Consider the following 14132-nt stretch of genomic DNA (forward strand, 5'->3'; position numbering starts at 1 on the left):
ATGGGGGATCGAAACTACCCCAAAGTCTTCCGATGATCGGTGTCGATGTACCTAACTATCCCGATACCGAACGGAACAATACCGATGCTTTCTTCTGAGATTCTGACTAACTTTCCGAACCGAAACACGGAGCGAAAAGGAATACGTCCGAACCCAACAGCGGAAAAAAACAATCTAAGATGGAGTCGACGCCCATGCGCAATGGAGCCGAGGAGGGAGGAGTCCTTCGGTCCCGTGACCAAAAAGACTTCTTCGAAGAAAAACAACTTGTAATACTCCGAGCCCAACACCAGGCAGCGGACTGTGCCAAACATGTGTATCTGCAGCAACATATGCCATCGAACACTAGATTCCTGCAACTACAAGAAGAAGGACTGCCTAGCTGAAAACCCCTGCAGAGGAGGACCAGAAGACAACAACTGCCTTGGCTCCAGAAACTCACCGGCCTGTCTCCTGCCTTCCAAAGAACTCTGCTCCAGCGACGCCTTCCAAAGGGACCAGCGACCTCTGAATCCTCTGAGGACTGCCCTGCTTCGACGACGACAAGAAACTCCCGAGGACAGCGGACCTGCTCCAAAAAGACTGCAACTTTATCCAAAGGAGCAGCTTTAAAGAACCCTGCAATCTCCCCGCAAGAAGCGTGAGACTTGCAACACTGCACCCGGCGACCCCGACTCGGCTGGTGGAGAACCAACACCTCAGGGAGGACCCCCGGACTACTCTACGACTGAGTACCAAAACCTGTCCCCCCTGAGCCCCCACAGCGCCGCCTGCAGAGGGAATCCCGAGGCTTCCCCTGACCGCGACTCTCTGAAACCTAAGTCCCGACGCCTGGAAAAGACCCTGCACCCGCAGCCCCCAGGACCTGAAGGACCGGACTTTCACTGCAGAAGTGACCCCCAGGAGTCCCTCTCCCTTGCCCAAGTGGAGGTTTCCCCGAGGAAGCCCCCCCTTGCCTGCCTGCAGCGCTGAAGAGATCCCTTGATCTCTCATTGACTTCCATTGCGAACCCGACACTTGTTCTAACACTGCACCCGGCCGCCCCCGCGCCGCTGAGGGTGAAATTTCTGTGTGGGCTTGTGTCCCCCCCGGTGCCCTACAAAACCCCCCTGGTCTGCCCTCCGAAGACACGGGTACTTACCTGCTGGCAGACTGGAACCGGGGCACCCCCTTCTCTCCATTGAAGCCTATGCGTTTTGGGCACCACTTTGAACTCTGCACCTGACCGGCCCTGAGCTGCTGGTGTGGTAACTTTGGGGTTGCTCTGAACCCCCAACGGTGGGCTACCTTGGACCAAGAACTGAACCCTGTAAGCGTCTTACTTACCTGGTAAAACTAACAAAAACTTACCTCCCCCAGGAACTGTGAAAATTGCACTAAGTGTCCACTTTTGAAATAGCTATTTGTGAATAACTTGAAAAGTATACATGCAATTGAAATGATTCAAAGTTCCTAATGTACTTACCTGCAATACCTTTCAAACAAGATATTACATGTTAAATTTGAACCTGTGGTTCTTAAAATAAACTAAGAAAAGATATTTTTCTATACAAAACCTATTGGCTGGATTTGTCTCTGAGTGTGTGTACCTCATTTATTGTCTGTGTATGTACAACAAATGCTTAACACTACTCCTTGGATAAGCCTACTGCTCGACCACACTACCACAAAATAGAGCATTAGTATTATCTCTTTTTACCACTATTTTACCTCTAAGGGGAACCCTTGGACTCTGTGCATGCTATTCCTTACTTTGAAATAGCACATACAGAGCCAACTTCCTACAGCAAGCAATGGGTGGAATGTATTCCTAGATGAGCTTTCTGAATGTTTCCAATGTGTCTTTAGCAAACCAGACAGTTGCCATCTAAAAAGGGGAGGGAGGAAAAAAAAGGGGAGGGAGGAAAAAAAAGGGGAGGGAGGAAAAAAAAGGGGAGGGAGGAAAAAAAAGGGGAGGGAGGAAAAAAGGGGGAAGGGGTTTGGAAAGGAGGAGGGAGGAAGGGTTGGGGGAGGGGAAAAACAGGGGGGAGGGGAAAAAACAGGGGGGAGGGGAAAAAACAGGGGGGAGGGGAAAAAACAGGGGGGAGGGGAAAAAACAGGGGGGAGGGGAAAAAACAGGGGGGAGGGGAAAAAACAGGGGGGAGGGGAAAAAACAGGGGGGAGGGGAAAAAACAGGGGGGAGGGGGAGGGGGGCAGGGTCTCTTTCCAAACCCAACGACTAGATGGCAGATTAACAGCACAGCATGTGAATCTAGGAAAGATTCACAAGGCAAAACAATGACGTGGAGAGTTTTCTATAAAGATAAAGGAAGGGTCCTGTAAGGTTGGAACACAAACGTCATAGCACTACCAAGCACTCAGTGCCACAATCAAGTCTTAAAATGAGTACGTTTTTAAAGAAACGTTGACAGTTTGCATCAGTCTCTAGGAATAAATATAGATTACAGTGTAGCTATTTTCTTCTGATTCCTTGCACAAGCCAGGCAAGTGGCTTCATTTCTACCAACAGATCTAATTAGATCATTTTCTGAACAGCAGTGCCTACAATTAGCTGGACCCACATTCAAGCACTTATCAAGAGTCTGAGGCAAACACCTTTATTAGTGTTAAGAACAATCAACTGCAATTAGAAGATCAAGTGACAATAATATTTGGCGTTTTAATTTAGATTGGTTTTATTTAAGTTTAATGTTAATTCCATGCTGTGTTTCAGTAAGAACAATTACAGATTCTGTATCTGTGGCTCCAGTCAGATATCCAGTAGTACAAATCAGCTGCAAGTTACACATACTGAACAAAATAGGTTGAGCAGGAGAAGGGGGTGGGGCAAGGGTGGAAGGGTCAAAAACATTTTTGAATACGCATGCAGGCCATTCAATGCCACCTTCAATGCTAACCTGCTTGGAGGAGGGAAAGTTAGGGGAAGGCAAGAATGAACAGCAACAGATTCTCCAACTTCCACTAGGACAAGGTTTAAGCAACATTTTTGCACAGTTTGGAAACACTGTTTACAGCAAATCCACTACAACAGACACTCTCCAAAACAACCTGCAAAATTCAAGCTCTATACACCACTCATTTTAAACAATGGTATGAAATTCAGTTTAAACAATTAAACAAAGAAAAACCTCCAGCACAAGTTGTACAGTGCGACTGACTCCAGCTCGTCTAGGGTCTAATGATCACTCATTGTAAGCATTTCTAATAGTTTATGTGCTGGATTCACCAAGACATTCTAGTAATGCTGAAAAAGCTTCTCTAAAGTCCCATTAGTGTCTTAAAAACCTAAAATGCCAGAAGCAGGGAAATCCACAGGCATTCACTCTTGCCTTTAAGAATTCTTAAACTGTGTAAAAAAAATGATAACCCGGAAGGGTAGGAACCTAAATCCCGAGAACCAGTGTAAAAAGTCAGATCTGGTGGTCCTCAGAGTGAGACAGGGATCTTCGGAGGGGTGGACAGAGATGGATTCTCTTCTTGGCTTCAATGTCTCACTGGTTGTCATCTTCCACGTCCTGCAGGCACTCCTTATTCTGTTCATCTCCTGTAAAATGAGGTAAAGAAAATTATTAGTAACATGTATAGCGTCATATTAAAATGCTACACACTACAGTGTAGTTCTGCACACTCCTGCAATCAGCTGCATAACAGTTTCAAACACCCTCCAGAGGCTAAATATTTGTTCAATGCTAATCAGATATAAAATGTCACATTCAGATTTCATGGCTCACCATTTCGCTGGGTCAATATTGCAACTCTATCGAGATAATACTTTTTGTGCATCAAACATCTGTGATAGATTTGCGATCTTTGCAAAGAAAAGCATGCAGGTGATTTGAGGCATACAGACCGATATCTCTATTGAAGACAGACTCAAAAGATTTCCACAAACGTTCTGTGTAAAAACAAAGTATACTGGCACCCTGCTGTACAAACAGCATAGTCGGGTTTTATCCATGGGGGGCAGACTGGAGACAAACATTTTTTAGCCCAGGCTGTCAAACAGCCAAGGATACCAACACACGAATGATTCTTCTCTCCCTTGATGCAGGGAAGGCATTCTACAGGATAGATTGGCTTTTCAGGTTTTATGTCCTGAGCTCCAAGTTTAGGAGTTTCAATAGATCCAACTTGGTGTTCCCCTCGACTAGGTTTAAAATGAACAACTGTTTCGGAGCAATAAAGTGCATAATGATTTTATTACTGTATATGCTGTATAATGACAAATTGACAACTGGAATCAAATGGATCACAAAAGTAATGCAACGGTCCTGGAGCAAGAGCATAACGTCTGAATCCAATGGTGGGGGGAAAAACAGTGTGAATTGGTCTTTGTTCCTGGTGTATTGTGGGCTTCAGGGAGGAGACATCAAGACTGAAGACTTCTTTGAGGAAAACCAACTAGCAAACACCCACATCCAACACTGGATAGGAGTACACAGAACATGTGATCCACAGCACAGCAGAACAGTCTTAAAATGTTACACATCAATAGGTGTTCTAACATGTACTAAATCAGGTTTCATAAATGAGTGACTTGTGAGCTACTGGTAGCTCTCCTGGGTACAGTGCAGAATACTAAATCAGAGGCCTTTGCTTGATGGACTTAATATATGTACACCAAATCTAAAGTGTGTGGATTTGAGACAATTTGTATATTTTCAGAACTCATAAGCTGAAATTTTGAGACAAACTAATTTCCAAAATACATTTAAAGCTGATAAATTAATAATGCAACCTTTTTTCTCCACATCTTGTGAATGCACTTTCACGCATCTCCTTCACTTCACCATCCCTAAACACACTATGCACCCACCGATCTGTAAGCACTGCATTCTCTTAATTTTGCCTTGTCAAGTTTTTGACACCTGTGTACTCCTTGACATTTGTGCAGAATCACAATTGCAGCTGGAATACCTAACAGTTGCCTTGAGTGCTCAGAGTGGCAGAGAATGCAGGAGAACAGCACTTGCTCCAGATAGAGCTTGACATGTCTCTCCTGTGATTAAGCACAAAAAACAAATATATTAACTGTTATCTTGAATGCAATGGAGGTGGAGCATCTATCAGTGTTGGAGTGGGTTCAGATACGTAGATATAAAGAACAAAATATTCGGAAACTTTTCTGTTGGTTTTTCAAATCAAATCATTAACATTTATAAAGCGCGCTACTCACCCGTGCGGGTCTCAAGGCGCTAGGGGTAAGGGGGGGGGGGGGTTACTGCTGCTCGAAAAGCCAGGTTTTTAGGAGTCTCCGGAATGCGGAGTGGTCCTGGGTGGTCCTGAGGCTGGTGGGGAGGGAGTTCCAGGTCTTAGCCGCTAGGAAGGAGAATGAAAATGTCACTTACCCAGTGTACATCTGTTCGTGGCATTAGTCGCTGCAGATTCACATGTTTGGCACAGTCCGCTGCCTGGTGTTGGGCTCGGAGTATTACAAGTTGTTTTTCTTCGAAGAAGTCTTTTTGGTCACGGGACCGAAGGACTCCTCCCTCTTTGGCTCCATTGCGCATGGGCGTCGACTCCATCTTAGATTGTTTTCCCCGCAGAGGGTGAGGATGGAGTTGTTTGGTATAAATAGTGCCCATGCAATGGAGTGAATATGTATGTATGATAAGAGTTTCTAATAATTTTTTTACAAATGTTCAAATGTTTAAGGTTTATGATCTACTTCGAAACGGCTACAGGCTTCCCGGGGAGGTGGGAGGGTACATGTGAATCTGCAGCGACTAATGCCACGAACAGATGTACACTGGGTAAGTGACATTTTCAGTTCGATGGCATATGTTGCTGCAGATACACATGTTTGGCATAGACTATAAAGCAGTTACCTCCCCTAAAAGCAGTGGTTTAGCCTGTAGGAGTTGAAGTAGTTTGGAATAATGTTCTTAGTACAGCTTGGCCCACTGTAGCTTGTTGTGCATTTAGTACGTCTACACAGTAGTGTTTAGTAAACGTATGAGGCGTAGACCAGGTTGCAGCCTTACATATTTCGCTCATAGGAATGTTTCCTAGAAAGGCCATTGTAGCACCTTTCTTTCTGGTTGAGTGTGCCTTTGGTGTAATAGGCAATTCTCTTTTGGCTTTAAGATAGCATGTTTGAATGCATCTGACTATCCATCTAGCAATGCCTTGTTTAGAGATTGGATTTCCTATGTGTGGTTTTTGAAAAGCTATGAACAGTTGTTTTGTTTTCCTGATTAGCTTTGTTCTGTCAATGTAATACATTAGTGCTCTTTTGATGTCTAATGTATGTAGTGCCCTTTCAGCCACAGAATTTGGTTGTGGGAAGAACACTGGCAATTCTACTGTTTGATTTAAATGGAATGGTGAGATTACTTTTGGCAGAAATTTTGGATTTGTTCTTAGAACTATTTTATTGTTGTGTATTTGAATAAATGGTTCTTGTATGGTAAATGCCTGTATTTCACTTACTCTTCTGAGGGATGTGATTGCAATGAGAAATGCGACCTTCCAGGTTAGATATTGCATTTCACAGGAATGCATGGGTTCGAAAGGGGGACCCATGAGTCTTGTTAAGACGATGTTAAGATTCCATGAAGGAACTGGTGGTGTTCTTGGTGGTATAATTCTTTTTAGCCCTTCCATGAATGCTTTAATAACTGGTATTCTAAATAGAGAGGATGAATGAGTAGTTTGTAGGTAAGCAGATATAGCTGCGAGGTGTATTTTTATAGATGAAAAAGCGAGATTTGCTTTTTGCAAATGTAGTAAGTATCCTACTATGTCTTTAGTAGAGGCATGTACTGGTTGTATTTGATTGGCATGGCAGTAGTAAACAAATCTTTTCCACTTAGATGCATAGCAGTGTCTAGTGGAAGGTTTTCTAGCTTGTTTTATGACCTCCATGCATTCTTGTGTGAGGTCCAAGTGTCCGAATTCTAGGATTTCAGGAGCCAAATTGCCAGATTCAATGATGCTGGGTTTGGATGTCTGATCTGTTGTTTGTGTTGTGTTAACAGATCTGGCCTGTTGGGTAGTTTGACATGCGGTACTAGTGAAAGGTCTAGTAGAGTTGTATACCAAGGTTGTCTTGCCCATGTGGGTGCTATCAGTATGAGTTTGAGTTGGTTTTGACTTAACTTGTTTACTAGATATGGAAGGAGAGGGAGAGGGGGAAAAGCGTACGCAAATATCCCTGACCAATTCATCCATAGAGCATTGCCTTGTGATTCGCGGTGTGGGTACCTGGATGCGAAGTTTTGGCATTTTGAGTTTTCTCTTGTTGCGAACAAATCTATCTGGGGTGTTCCCCAAATTTGAAAGTACTTGTTCAGAACTTGGGGGTGAATTTCCCATTCGTGGACTTGTTGGTGGTCTCGCGAAAGGTTGTCTGCTAGTTGGTTTTGTATTCCTGGAATAAATTGTGCTATTAGGCGAATGTTGTTGTGAATCGCCCACTGCCAAATTTTTTGTGTTAGGAGGCACAATTGTGTTGAGTGTGTTCCTCCTTGTTTGTTTAGATAATACATTGTTGTCATGTTGTCTGTTTTGACAAGAATGTATTTGTGTGTTATTATGGGTTGGAAGGCTTTTAACGCTAGAAATACTGCCAACAGTTCTAGGTAATTGATATGAAATTTTGTTTCGTGTATATCCCATTGTCCTTGAATGCTGTGGTGATTGAGGTGTGCTCCCCACCCTGTCATGGAAGCATCTGTTGTTATAACGTATTGAGGCACTGGGTCCTGAAATGTCCGCCCTTTGTTTAAATTTTTGCTGTTCCACCATAGAAGCGAGAGGTATGTTTGGCGGTCTACCAACACCAGATTTTGAAGTTGACCCTGTGCCTGTGACCATTGTGATGCTAGACACTGTTGTAAGGGTCGCATGTGTAGTCTTGCGTTTGGGACAATGGCTATGCATGATGACATCATGCCTAGAAGTTTTAGCGCAAATTTTGCTTGTATCTTTTGGTTTGGAAACATAGCACTTATTAGCTTGTGGAATGCCTGCACTCTTTGTGGACTTGGAGTGGCAATTCCTTTTGATGTGTTGATGGTTGCTCCTAGATATTGTTGTGTTTGACACGGTTCTAGGTGTGATTTTGTGTAGTTGATGGAAAACCCCAGTTTGTGAAGGGTTTGTATGACAAAGGTGGTGTCGTTTGCGCATTTTTTTACTGTGTTGGTTTTGATTAGCCAGTCGTCTAGGTAAGGGAACACATGTATCTGTTGTCTCCTGATGTGTGCTGCTACTACAGCTAGACATTTTGTGAACACTCTTGGTGCAGTTGTTATTCCGAATGGCAACACCTTGAATTGGTAATGTATTCCTTTGAAGACAAACCGTAGGTACTTTCTGTGAGAAGGGTGTATTGGTATATGAAAGTACGCATCCTTTAGGTCTAATGTGGTCATGTAATCTTGCTGTTTGAGCAGTGGAATGATGTCTTGTAGTGTGACCATGTGAAAATGGTCCGATATGATGTAGGTATTTAGTGTCCTGAGATCTAATATTGGTCTCAATGTTTCGTCTCTTTTTGGAATTAGAAAGTACAGGGAGTAAACTCCTGTGTTTTTTTGTTGTACTGGTACTAATTCTATTGCATCCTTTTGCAGTAGTGCTTGAACTTCTAGTCCTAAAAGTTCTAAATGATGTTGTGACATTTTGCGTGTTTTGGGGGGGATGTTCGGTGGGAAGTTGTGGAATTCTATGCAATAGCCATGTTGGATTATTGCTAATACCCAATTGTCTGTTGTAATCTGTTGCCAAGATTGGTAGAATTGGCTTAGTCTTCCCCCCACTGGTGTTGAGTGAAGGGGTTGCGTGACTTGAAAGTCACTGTTTAGGTGGAGGTGTTTTTGGAGTCTGGAATCTTCCCCTACTCCTTGGGAATTGACCCCCCCGATATCCCCTGAAACCTCCCCTTTGGAAGGAACCCTGATATGGTGTGGTTCTTGATTGTTGGCTGGTGGTGTCTGTGGGTTGGCCACGAAACCCCCCTCTAAATGGAGTTTTTCTGAAAGAGCCTCTGCTCTGCGGGGAGTAGAGTGCGCCCATGGCTTTGGCCGTGTCTGTGTCCTTTTTAAGTTTTTCAATGGCTGTATCCACTTCCGAGCCAAACAGTTGTTTCTCGTTGAAGGGCATATTAAGGACAGCCTGCTGGATTTCAGGTTTGAAGCCTGAAGTGCGTAGCCAAGCGTGTCTCCTTATGGTGACAGCAGTGTTGACTGTTCTTGCTGCAGTATCGGCTGCGTCTAGTGAAGAGCGGATTTGATTGTTTGAGATCGTTTGTCCCTCTTCCACTATTTGCTGCGCCCTTTTTTGGTATTCCTGGGGAAGATGGTCTACGAGAAGTTGCATCTCGTCCCAGTGTGCGCGGTCATATCTGGCCAGCAGCGCTTGTGAATTTGCGATGCGCCACTGGTTGGCTGCCTGTGACGCCACTCTTTTTCCTGCCGCGTCAAATTTTCGGCTTTCTTTGTCCGGAGGTGGGGCGTCGCCAGATGTATGTGAATTTGCTCTTTTGCGAGCTGCCCCTACTACCACAGAGTCGGGTGGTAACTGCGAAGTAATAAACACTGGGTCTGTGGGTGGTGGTTTGTATTTCTTATCCACCCTTGGGGTGATGGCTCTTGATTTTACGGGCTCCTCAAAAATTTGTTTTGCGTGCCGTAACATCCCTGGTAGCATTGGGAGACATTGATATTGGCTATGTGTAGCTGAGAGGGTGTTAAACAAGAAATCATCCTCTATAGGATCGGAATGCAGTTGGACATTGTGGAAGTCTGCAGCCCTAGCCACCAGTTGCGAGTATGAGGTACTGTCCTCTGGCGGTGACGGCTTTGTGGGGTATGACTCGGGATCATTGTCCGGCACTGGGGTGTCATACAGGTCCCAAGCGTCTTGATCCTGATCGTCATGACTTATGGTAGTTTGCGCTGGTGAGTGCATTTGTGGCGGTGTTTGTGCCGGCGATGCCTGTGGAGGAGAGGGCGGAGGCGTGACTTTTTTAACCACTTTGGCTTGTGGTTGTGTGTCATCCTTTGGAAGTCCGATCCTGCTTTTCCTCATGATTGGGGGAAGGGTTGATATCTTCCCTGTATCTTGCTGGATGCACAGTCTCTTTTGTGTGTAGTCCGATTCTACACTTTGGAGCTCTTGTCCAAATTTGTGCATTTGGCCACTTAGTCCTTGTTCCTCTGAGTAGGATGAAGGTGTGGTATTTTTCGGCGCCGAGAGAGAATCTTTTTTCGGTTTCGGCACCGACAGAATTTTTGTTCCTTTCGGCATGGATTCTCGGTGCCGATGTTTTTCGGTGCCGGTATCTTGTTTTTGTCTCTCGGAGCCGCTTTCTCGGCTCCGAGGTTGCTCCATGGCGGTCCCTCGACCGGAGTCGGGTGTCTTCGCTATGGGCGTGCCCTTTTTCGGCCCCTTCGACGGGTCGCCTGATTTATGGGTCGAGCCATGGCCTGTTGGCAGTGGCGTCCCCTGGGCTTTCGGTTTGTCGATGGATTTACTTTTCGACGTCTTACTCACAGTTTGTTGCTGTTGTTCGACGTCGGAGTCTCCGGATTCTGATTCCGGAACCGAGAATGTTTCCTCTTCGTCGTCGAAACGTTGTTTTGTCGACGTGGACGCCATTTGGTGACGCCTGGCTCTTCGGTCCCGGAGTGTTTTTCTGGACCGGAAGGCTCGACAGGCTTCACAGGTATCCTCCTTGTGCTCGGGGGACAAGCACAAGTTACAGACCAAGTGCTGATCTGTATAAGGATACTTACTGTGACATTTTGGGCAGAAACGAAACGGGGTCCGTTCCATCGGCTTCGATGTCGCACGCGGTCGGGCCGACCAGGCCCCGATGGGGGATCGAAACTGCCCCAAAGTCTTCCGATGATCGGTGTCGATGTACCTAACTATCCCGATACCGAACGGAACAATACCGACGCTTTCTTCCGAGATTCTGACTAACTTTCCGAACCGAAACACGGAGCGAAAAGGAATACGTCCGAACCCGACAGCGGAAAAAAACAATCTAAGATGGAGTCGACGCCCATGCGCAATGGCAGATGCGAGGGACGGCAGCGAGCGCGAGGCCAGAGGAACGGAGGGGGTGGGTGGGGACGAAGAAGCTGAGGCGTCGGTTGAGGTATTCCGGTCCCTTGTTGTTAGGTTAGGTCTCATCCTGCAAGACCCTTCCAAAGGCTGTAAAAACCCTCCTATTGCCACCCCGGACAGAGTTGGGATAGGGTCAGTTGTTTGCTGACCACACTCCACCCTGTGAAGACGTGGGATAAGGTAGGGTGGTGAGATGCAGCTTTGTAGTTGACAGGCAACCCTGAGAAGTACTGGGCTGATAATGTTCACGCCTAGGGCTGCAGTCAAATTATATTGCATCATTACTGAACGGTCCAGAGGACCCCCTGGTAACGAAGGCCCAGGCTGGCACCATGTCAGACCGTAAGGTGCTGAAAATTATCGCCCATAACTGGCACATGAGCACTAGTGCATGTGCCCAAGAAAAACCGCCTGACATCTGTGTTTCAGGGAGCGCCACTCCAGGAAGACAAAGTGACTGCATTGTAATGCAAATATGGATGGTAATTCCTTTGTGCAAATATCCATCCATAAGGCTTGTAAAGTTAGGAGAGGTGTACATTCTCCTTCCATCATCAGGAACCGCCACTAGGCAATGCCTATCTATAAGCAAGCAACATTTGCTTTTAATACAGCAAACGGAAACATTAGTTAAATAAGGATCTCAACAATCCTAGCATGCTGCAGAGCATCATCATCAAAGTTTACTTTGGTGGTATATGGAAAGGTATCAACCTAAACATCTCATTCTATTACTATGGCACCACTACTGAAAGATGCTGTACATAGGCCACTGTTGTGGCAGCCCTCCAAGCCAGTGGTTCCCAGACCCTGGTCCGGGGACCCCTAGGGGGTCCGCGAAGCCTTCTCAGGGGGTCCACGACTGCTTAGAAAATGACAAAATATTGACAAATTAGGTCCCCAGATTCCCATGATGATTCAGTTGGGGTCCCTGGGTTCCATTAGTGTTAAAATGGGGGTCCACATAAATCAAAAGGTTGGGAACCACTGCTCTAAACAATACAATGCCCGAGTGCATGTTTGCCATCATTTGATTCTTTTGGTACTCACCCCATTCCAACTGGCAGATGGGCAAATTGAATACGAATCCAGTAAAAACAAGCAGCAAACGTTTACAGTAACTATTCCATTCAGACACTGGAGGAATGTGCCCTCACCAGCCATTCGTCCACATAGCGTGACCACATGGATCCCCAGGATGCTTCAGGGGTGCTGCAATGGCCACTACACGTTGGTAAATACTCAAGGTGCTGACTATCCCAAAGGCAACATTTTAAAATTTAATGTGAGCCTCTTAAAACAAACCTGGGAAACGTGGTCCTTGTTCATGGGGAAAGGTATGGGGCATTTTTTAGGTCTACTGTTGCCATGTAGTCTCCCCTCTTCTAAAGCACAGGAATCACCACTTGCAAAGTAGTCATTTGTTCAGAAACCTTAGGTCCATTAGCTGCCCAATGAGTCTGGTCCTGTTTTTGTTAAAGTTAACTTTTGCATTTTTTGGTTTGATCTTTGGGGGAAGGAGACTGTTTCTATGTAATAATGGTGCTTTATAATTCCTACTGCCCACTTGTGCATCATTTTCCTCCTTTTCCTGAATATTTTGAAGAACACTACAGGAAGGGCTGTTTAAAGCCTCCAATGGAGCCCCACATGCTGGAAAACTACCATCATGGAATTTTGAGTGATAGTCCAGCACTGATGCCAAAGGAGGAGTAAATCATCTAAAATGGCTTCGCAGGGAGGCTTGACTTAATCAGATGTCTATTCTAGTCCAATTCCAAACAATGTAAATGGTGAACTAATCTATATGTTGCAGCCCAACAAATATTAAAAAGAAATAAGCTGCTTACCTGTAACTGTAGTTCTCCAGTGTTGGAAACTTTCATAGATTAACATGCTTGAATCCTTCCCCGTCGTTGAGATGGGAGTCCCCGGTGTTATACCAAAGCAATGCTCTAATGTACATATACATTACATGCATTAGGCCTTTAGATTAGTAACATATCACAGTCCATAATCCACCAATCAGGTTACACCACCCTCTAGAACCCTCCTATGAGGAGCTGCATTCCCTCAGATTTTCCGAGCGTTAGTGCTAATATGAAGACTATACGGAGAAAATGAAGGTGAGCTCCTCAGGGGATGTGGGTGGGTCGCATGTGAATCTATGAAAGTTTACAATACTGGAGGAACTACGGTTACAGGTAAGTAACTTATTTCTTACTCCAGTATTGGAACTTTCATAGATTCAACATGCTTGAATCAGAATAGCAAGTAGTAACTAGGACATTTTCTGTAGGCAGAAATATAAACTTCATAGCATAAATCAGTATGAGCACTTTTTTACAATTATGCTTGGCTATTAATATGATTACGTCAGAATTGCAAGATTGTTGAAAATTTGCATTTGTACAGTAAAAAGCAGATGGTAGAAAATACAAAAATGCTCACCTTCATTGGAACTAGATGTTGGAGTACTGCCTGCTCAACCTCTGCATCCCTGAGTGTCAGTATCTAGGCAGTAGTGCCTTGTGAAGTATGTGCTGTTTTACACATTGCAGCCCGGCAAACGTCCGGCAATGACTCCTGAAATTGCGCACAGGATGTGGAAACGGCTCTAGCTGAATGTGCGTGCACCTTAGAATCCAACGGTAGACCAGCTTTATGATGGCAATGTACAATTGCACTTGTAATCCATCGAGAAATAGTCTGTTTACTCACTGGGAACCTTTTTCTAGGATTACTGAAAGCTACGAAAAGTTGGTTTGAATTCCTAAAAGCTTACGTCCAGTCCAAATAAAACTTGAGATATATCTTCAGGTCTAGCGATTGGAGGGATCTTTCCGCTGCCGGTTGGGGCCTAGGGAAGAATGTTCGCAATACCAGAGGTTCGCCAAGATGAGTCTGAGGGGAAATGGGTATGAATTTAGAATTGGTGCGTAAGGTAACTCTGCCCTCTTTGAATTGTAAAAAAGGCTCCTGTATCACAAATGCTTATATTTCACTAACCCAACTTGCAGATGTAAGCACAAGGTGTTACCTTCCTTGTAAGA

The 14132-nt window shown here is 45.0% G+C and overlaps 1 protein-coding gene across 1 annotated transcript in view; it reads right to left on the reverse strand.

Moving 5' to 3' along the window:
• Positions 1-2581: 2581 nt before the first annotated feature.
• The window catches only part of YWHAE (tyrosine 3-monooxygenase/tryptophan 5-monooxygenase activation protein epsilon), a 186400-nt gene continuing 174849 nt past the window's right edge, over positions 2582-14132 (reverse strand). Inside the window, exon 6 of the mRNA XM_069226092.1 lies at positions 2582-3544. Coding sequence (XP_069082193.1) covers positions 3492-3544 — 53 coding nt within the window. The 3' untranslated portion in view covers positions 2582-3491. The remainder of the gene's footprint in view (positions 3545-14132) is intronic.

Source organism: Pleurodeles waltl, chromosome 3_1, assembly GCF_031143425.1.
Source record: "Pleurodeles waltl isolate 20211129_DDA chromosome 3_1, aPleWal1.hap1.20221129, whole genome shotgun sequence".
Classification (NCBI taxonomy): Eukaryota; Metazoa; Chordata; class Amphibia; order Caudata; family Salamandridae; genus Pleurodeles; species Pleurodeles waltl.